The sequence below is a fragment of the Lactuca saligna genome, chromosome 7 (assembly GCF_052625555.1).
Source record: "Lactuca saligna cultivar CGN05327 chromosome 7, ASM5262555v1, whole genome shotgun sequence".
NCBI lineage: Eukaryota > Viridiplantae > Streptophyta > Magnoliopsida > Asterales > Asteraceae > Lactuca > Lactuca saligna.
Genome location: NC_136423.1, coordinates 53,269,526 through 53,277,442, shown reverse-complemented (window position 1 = coordinate 53,277,442; position 7,917 = coordinate 53,269,526). Strand labels below are relative to the sequence as shown.

Sequence of the window (7,917 nt, the reverse complement as noted above, 5' to 3'; positions counted from 1 at the left end):
CGAGGTGAGTCTTCTCACTATACATTACCTAGAGTGGTATTTATGCATGACCGGAAGGTCTTATGTGCTTTTTTGTGTTATGCATCTTGTCTATGTAATATTATGCTATGACTTGTTTAGACCGAACCGGAAGGTCCAACGATATGTGAGGCCGGAAGGCTCAACCAGACCGGACTGGGAGGTCCAACGATATGTGAGGCCAGAAGGCTCAACCAGACCGGACCGGAGGGTCCATCGAGCTAGACTGGACTAGAGGGTCCAACGAGCTACAGGACTGGAGGGTCCCGCTGAGACACATGGACCGGAGGGTGTTACAGAGTAGAGCCTTGAGTGGCGAATTTGTTGTATGTGGTATTTTGGGAAACTCACTAAGCTTCATGATTACCGTGTTATGTGTTTCAGGTTTCTCAGGATCGTGGGACGGCACCGGCTTGATTGTACACACCAGAGAACAGTTATGTTTTGAGGATCCTGGATTAGTAATTAAGCAAACATGGAGTTGTGTTCTGTAAATTGAATAAACGAGTTTTTTTTATATAATACGTTATGAAAAGTATGCGATTTTTAAATGAAAATTTTGTTTGAAAATTTACGGTGTTACAACAAGTAAGGTTTAAACTTGGGAACATTTAATAATTATCATTTTATGCATCTTTTATATTAGTTTTTAATAGTATTTTGCTTAATATTTTATGCTTAAATGATTGCATTCATTTAAATAATCGACAACTCATGTATTTCTTAAGAATTCTCGTACTACTCTAGTCTTGGTGTATATTTCATGTAATTTAAAGTAGATTGGTAGTTTGAAAGTATCTGGAGCATATCTAGAGCTTATATGGAGTTGAAACGCTAGAAATACCAAGCATATGTCGTGTTCCACCTCTGGAGAATTTCTAAATTTTGATATCTGTGAAGCTTAAGCACAGTCCGTGCTTCCTTCCCGAAGTGATTTTTTCTAATTTCCTCAAATTTTCAAGCTGCGATGAGAAAGCAAGACCTTGACACCCCAAGCACGACCTATACTTCATGCTCGTGCTTCGAAAAATATCCAAAATAGCAATGTACTTCATTAAACACGAAAACAAACGTATTTTACTGAAAGCATGGCGTGGCTTCGTAATAGCTCGGCGTTCCCATGGCGGGTTTTCCAAGATGTGTCGTCTGATGATGTTTTCTTGCACATAAATACCCCTATTTGTTCCCGATTTAGGAGAAACGATCAGTAACCCTTTCCAAATGGGTTTTGAGCGCGATTTTCACTTTTTCATCGATTTCTAAAGATCTTAAGACTTTGGAAAGACTGTCTCAGTTAGTTTCGTAAGATCTAATTTTTTTTATCTTTCTTTTTATTAGATTTAGATCTTAATACCCATGTCTGGATAATAACCCTAGATTTCAATTCTGCAAAAGATCAGTATTTTTTATGTGATTAATCATTACATTTGGTTTTTAATTTGCGATTAGATCTAGTTGTTTTAGTTGTGTGTTTCGTGAATGTTTGATTTTTAGCTCGTTTTAGGCTAATCACATGATTAGGATTAAATCATTTAAGCTAATCAGTTATTAAAATTTGTAATTGTTTTAATCAACGGGTAATAAGTAATAAATAACATATCGGTTATACTTTGGGATTTGATTTTGTTAAACTAAAAATCATATATTGTTATGCTTTTGAGATTCTGAGAGGTATTGAATATTATTAAGAATTTTCCATTGTTCATAATGTTGCTTTTCCGATTTGATTAAGATTTTTTTTTCAATTAAATTATTAAAAAGTTAGGATTAACAAAATATCTTTTTTGGTTAATTAATTAGGTAAGAGAGAGTTTACTACAACTTGTTAGTAGTTTTCAGTACAACTTAGATAGAATGCATCTTATATAATTAGATATGGATTAATTGCATAATTAGAAGAGTCGTTGCAGAGCTGAAACTCTATTTAATACTTTTATGTTATTAATCATTAGATTTGTTTTTTAATTTGTGATTCTATCTAGTGGTTTTAGTTTTGTTCTTAATGAATGTTTGATTTTTAGTTCGTTTTAGACTAATTACCAGATTAGGATTAAATCATTTAAGTTAATCAATTATTAAAATTCATAATTTTTTTATCAACTGGTAATAAGTAATAAATAACATATTGGTTTCGTGTTAGGATTTGATTATGTTATAAACTGAAAATCACATATTTTTATACTTACAAGCTTGTGAAAAGTATTGAATGTTACTGGGAGGTTTAAATTGTTCATAATGTTGCATTTCTTATGTGATTAAGTGCTTGTCTAATTAAGTTAGTAAAAAGGTGAGGATTAACTGAAGAGAAATTTTTTTGGTTAACTAACTAGGTAAAAGAGAACTTACTTGAGTTTGTTAGCAGTTTTGAGTACCAGCTTAGATAGAATGCTTCTTAAATAATTAGATCTAGAATAACTGAATAATTAGGAAAGTCACTACATAACTAAAACACTCTTTATTAATGAATTTTATTTATTTGATTTCTTTAATTTTTTTGTTTTAATTCTAAACAAAAATCCCACTTTTTTCAAGTTGTGTTATATGTCTAATTTGTGGTTTGCACAAAGAGACATTGACTGTAAGGCCGTGTCTTTCTGGACTCGACTCTACTTTCCTGCCCATTAGTGCAACCAAGCAGTGATTTTAATTTGTCAAGACGTTAACGACGTGTTTAACAGTGCTCCCTCTCTCTATTCTCTCTTCTCAACTTGTACCATTTGTATCAATATTCGTACCATTATGTGTGGGCATGGAAGTTTCCATTCCTTATGTTTAGGGTTAGGAGGGCTGCAAGTGAGAGGAGTAAGAATAAGTAGATTTAGAGCAAGTATTGCATCATCGTTGGGAGGTTAAGAGGGATAGACACCCACCACACTTATAAAATATCTATAACAAAAACTAACGTTGAATCAAACATAAAAAATAGTATAACACAACAGCATATTTGTAATTTAGTTTTTATTCAATGAATAAAAATAGGTAACAAGGTTATCAAAGTTTGCATATCTATATAGTTCTCGGAATTATGCTTAAGAACCTCCTCGACATCATATAACAATAAATTATTGATATGTTTTAGAGATGCTTATATGTCAACAAGAAAACATATATGCATACACACAATCACACACTCACTCATACACACACCATGGTAATCATAAATGTGTGTATTGAAACCTATTTCTCCACACATGGTTTATCTAAAACCGAACATTTGATGTGGTGCAATGATATTTCAAGGTCATCACATAACTTTTGGGGGTCGGGTATAGTTTCTTCCTCTGCTGATAGCACAAATGTAACTTTGTCAACATAACTGATTATATGAATCATTAATCCCTGTATAAAGCAAAAAAACTCATAAATTCTAAGCTTCCTTTAAATGGGTTGGTTGTAATAACTATTAAAAAAATTAATCATCCCAAAAAAAGTTAAGCATCCTTACACATGGTAGGCCATAAATACTAGGAGCAAGATAGGTAACTTTTTGTTGGAGAAAACACAATTCTTCTTTTGGTCCAGGCATATTTGAGAAGCCAAACGTCGTGTTATAGTAAACTTTACGATTCAACTTTCCTGCAATCTATATATGTAATAATTTTTAGGGGCTGTTTTGTTAATTTTAAATGATTTTGCATTGAATGATTCACTAGCTTTGAATGAAAACATGTTTGATGTGGTTGGTAAGATTGTTCAATATATAAATAAAACCAAATAATAAAAAAGCAACTTAATAATTATAATAAATGACAAATAATATATATATATATATATATATATATATATATATATATATATATATATATATATATTAAGGGGGTGTTTGGATAGGAAAAAAATAGGCTGTTTATTGCTTATTACTTAATCGCACCGCCATAAGCAAATTTAAGTGTTTGAATAAGAATCTTTAAAAATCAGCTTATTGCGGTATTAATAAGCTAAATAAGCTGATTTTATGGGGAGGGGGGATGCTTATAGGTTAATGATCATTTTATTCATATAAGTTGTTTTGTATGCCAAACACTTAAAATGTTTATTGTTTATTACTTATTCCGACTGCAATAAGCTAATCCAAACACATTTTAAAAAAATGTTTATTCTCACAGCAATAAGCTAACAAGCTAAAAACTATTTATCCAAACACCCCCTAACAAGACTTTTAGATTATATATGTCAGGGTATATATTATACTAGAGTATACCATAATTGCAAAAGGGGATGTCGTTGGGTTGTTTGGAAACACCATCCGTTTTAGTGTAATTTTAAGACTGCGGTGGCCAACCGACGTGCGACAAATACATAGGAAATAAGAAATTAGACCTACGGACAAGAGGAGCAAGGGGCGTTCGCAAATGGATGATAAACTAATCGGGAAAAGGGAACAAGTGAAAGTGATGACAAGTGGTTGGAACCTTTTCGTCTTTGTTCATTGCTTACAGATCCAAATTCTCTTGTTTCTTGTAATTGGTGTTAGGACTTATTTGTCAGAACTCCTCAAAACATCGGTCACACGAAAAGACAAAGAATAACGAAGAGAAAGGACATGGGAAAGGGGTGGATAAGGAAAATAATGGTTCAAATGAGGTGTAAATATTGAACTGTTTCAGAGAATTTTGTGACCCTTATGAAGAACTTTGGTTAACCGAATAGCTTGAATGTTAAACCCACTTCAACCCACTCCCATCCCCCCCAAATGGAGTAAAAAATGGGGTAAAAAATGTTTCATCTTCAACCCTACTCCATTTTCATCCCATTTTTACCCCAAAAAAATATATTCCATTTTTATAACTTACATAAATTGTCAAACACACCTCTTCTATTAATTTGATCTTAACAAATATATAATCTATATTTTTTCATTACAATAATATAAAATAAATAAGATTATATTTATAATAAGTAATTATAAGCTTTTGTAAAATATATTATTGTGTTTTAAAGTATCAATATATATTTAAATTTTAATATGAATTTGATAAACAAAAAATACACTTTATATTTATAATTAATTAATATAATTTAATATGTAACACAATATTATAAGTATTAAATATTGCATTTAAATAAAAATTAGTAGATAAAAAAACAGAAATGTATAAATATATAAAACGAGGGATTAAAATCGACGACTCAAAGTTCATCTCCATTTTGGGGGGAAGGAATAGTATAACACCAAATATGGTATTATACTATTCATTTCCCCAAAATGGGGGAATAAATGGGGGTGGGTTGGAGAGGAATGAGAGAAGAAATGAGGAAAAAAATGGAGAATGGGAGTGGGTTGGAGATGCTCTAAAAGATGAAACAAAAGACCTTTTAATTAGTTCTTTTTATATCTATTGTTTAAATCTTAATTATAAATCTTTAATATTGTTGCCCATTTCAAAAACTATAATTTAATCTAATTAAGATATACTAGCTAGTTGCTGGAAATTCTTCTTTTTGCAATAACGGGTTTTTGAGAAAGCTAGAAGCATGTATAATGTTTAAAAGTTTGATCAATCAAAATAACAAAAATGAGTTATGATATATGGTTATCTTTTTAAAACCATTAATCATAAAGTTTATGAAACATTGTACTTGTATAAATGTATCAAGTTATGCTCGCAACTAGTTGCTATAATAACCATTTTCTTTTATTTTGATTAGTTATCACCAATTTCTTCTTGTTGTGATAAATAAATAAAAAAATCCCGGATTCCCGCACCTAAATAAGTAAGTAATTTTTTCTAGGCAAAGCAATTGTCCATGTATATATAGATCAAGTACCTTTATACCAAACAACTTCGGGACCAATGTCTTAGCAAAGAATCTAGTAGCAAATGGCTCAAAAGAAGCTTTCCTGCGTTCCATGATAGCCTTTGCTTCCCGTACATAGTCTAAGGGGTCACTTCTATTTTTGACGTTGAATGGAAGTAGTATATAACCTACCTTGTATCCCCATGTTTCGTCTTCATTTGTATTCTTTTTAGCAGCCTAGTATATATACATCGTACATACATAAAATTGTTCAGCAAGCAACAATTATATGATAAGACATTCTTCACACACAACAGTAAGGAAGGAAGATACTCACATCAACATTCACAGAGGCTCGCAAGTTATAAGACATCATTGCACGAAGGAGAATGTTTTCTGGAACAGGACTATTTTTCTCTTCTGTAACAGGTTTCAAGTTATGTTATTAATTATTCGTAATTTTTTTACTTTATACAAAAAGAAACTCACCATATCTCCCCTTAAGGTAACGGTTGAAACCAGCTTGTACAATTCCAACAATTACATCATTCACAGTCTACAAAACAAGTATCGGAGAACACGTAATATTGTAATATGTACATATTATAAGTTTTTGTAATGTTATTATTTTTATTACAATAGACGCGCTATTAATGTGGGTTTATTTGGACCTTTTTAACAATTGTGTTTAAACTAAATTCAAATACTTATCGATAATTAAGATTTGTGATGATATCATTGCCATAGAGCATCCAAATGCAAAATTTAAGAAAAAATATATACTTACAGCATTCATAGCGTTTTTCACCAACTTTATGTCAGCAAAGCTAACACTTCGAGTAACAATGCGCCGACGTCTATCTTCAACACCAGGTGAGGCTTTCATAGGTGTTTCTGTGTCTTTTAGAAACATGGTAGTGAACACAAACAACATAAACGCGACAAAAGTGTTCCAAAGAACCATACAAAAGGAAATAAAACTAGTAGCTTTGGTGGTATGATGATGAGCCCTCTTATTCATGGCAAGTGTAGTCAATGCCTCGGGATCCGAGGCTTTTGGACTAAGCGAAAGCAACATATTCATAAACGACAGACCATCACCAAGTGAGTGATGAGCGCGATAGATGCATGTGGCTTGTGCATCCGAGGTTCTTGCGTTGAGGATGTGTATATCCCATAAGGGTTTCGAGTTGTCAATACAAGATACAGTAAGATTTGAGACGTAATCTTCTACGAATTTATCTGCTAATTCCATGTTTTGATCGATTTCTGGAATGATAAGATGGTCATCTATGTTTACATGTGTGGGAACCCAGTTCATGCTCCCACTTTCTTTATCTTTAACCTGTGTATAACAACCAATGAATAATATTTCACACAGTTGAATTAAAGACTGAAAAAAAAAGTTTCATTCTTAAACTCTAGCTTATAATGCATAAGAAGGTGGATAAAAAAATACTATCGTTCTTTAGTTTAGTAGCATACCACCACTTTAGAGAAGCAAGGATATTTTGCAACCATCTGAATACAAAAGTCTCTAGCTGCGTCGATATGGATTGTGGAGTTTACACCAATTTTAGTGAGGATGTAGATATTAAAACCTGGCTCATGAAAAAACCTAGACCCAGAACTCAATGGCTCATGCTCATGATTGCCTTCTCCCTCCTTGAAGTCCACATATCTTACTGTATCTTTCATGGTTTTTGAACCTTTAAGAAGGTTTAAGCTTGGTGATTTACCCATGATCCTTGATGATCTAATTAATAGAACTAAGTACTTCCGCAAAGGGATCGATATGTATATGGATATAAGTATACAATTGCACGGCTCAATATATGCATAATGAACCCTTTTATACACACACACCGAAAGAGATCAACGTTATAGCATAATAAATTATGTAATGGGCTTCTTTTCAAGAATGTAATGCGAATTTATGTTTCGTAGTTAGAACAACATTTAAGAAATCCTCACATAATGAGTTAGGTACCCCTATGCTTGCAATAACTGTGCCGTTGTAGAAAAAAAAATGTAGTATTTGATATTAGGTATTGCCATTTAGGTCATTAATAGTTGTAAACGCCGTCCTAAAGAAATTAAGAGGCGTAAATGGTTTGAAGACAATTAATAGTGTGGGAGAATTGATTGAGTTTGCTAACA

At 32.2% G+C, this 7,917-nt stretch overlaps 1 protein-coding gene across 1 annotated transcript; it reads right to left on the bottom strand.

Annotated features, from left to right (window-relative positions):
• Positions 1 to 2,959: 2,959 nt before the first annotated feature.
• LOC145004084 (wax ester synthase/diacylglycerol acyltransferase 11-like) lies at positions 2,960 to 7,600 on the bottom strand. Its single transcript, XM_078962985.1, has 7 exons — positions 7,243 to 7,600; positions 6,545 to 7,102; positions 6,247 to 6,313; positions 6,095 to 6,177; positions 5,788 to 5,994; positions 3,464 to 3,601; positions 2,960 to 3,357 (listed from the first exon to the last, which is right to left on the bottom strand). Exons 1-7 carry the CDS (start codon positions 7,498 to 7,500, stop codon positions 3,196 to 3,198), a joined length of 1,473 nt encoding a protein of 490 aa, XP_078819111.1. The 5' UTR covers positions 7,501 to 7,600; the 3' UTR covers positions 2,960 to 3,195.
• Positions 7,601 to 7,917: the final 317 nt, after the last annotated feature.

Excerpts from the sequence above, each read along its gene's own strand:
- LOC145004084 (XM_078962985.1), bottom strand. The coding sequence starts at position 7,500 with ATGGGTAAATCACCAAGCTTAAACCTTCTTAAAGGTTCAAAAACCATG. Across the intron at positions 6,178-6,246 it reads TTACCTTAAGGGGAGATATG|AAGAGAAAAATAGTCCTGTT; the intron begins GTGAGTTTCTTT and ends AACCTGTTACAG. Across the intron at positions 5,995-6,094 it reads GAGCCTCTGTGAATGTTGAT|GCTGCTAAAAAGAATACAAA; the intron begins GTGAGTATCTTC and ends TATATATACTAG.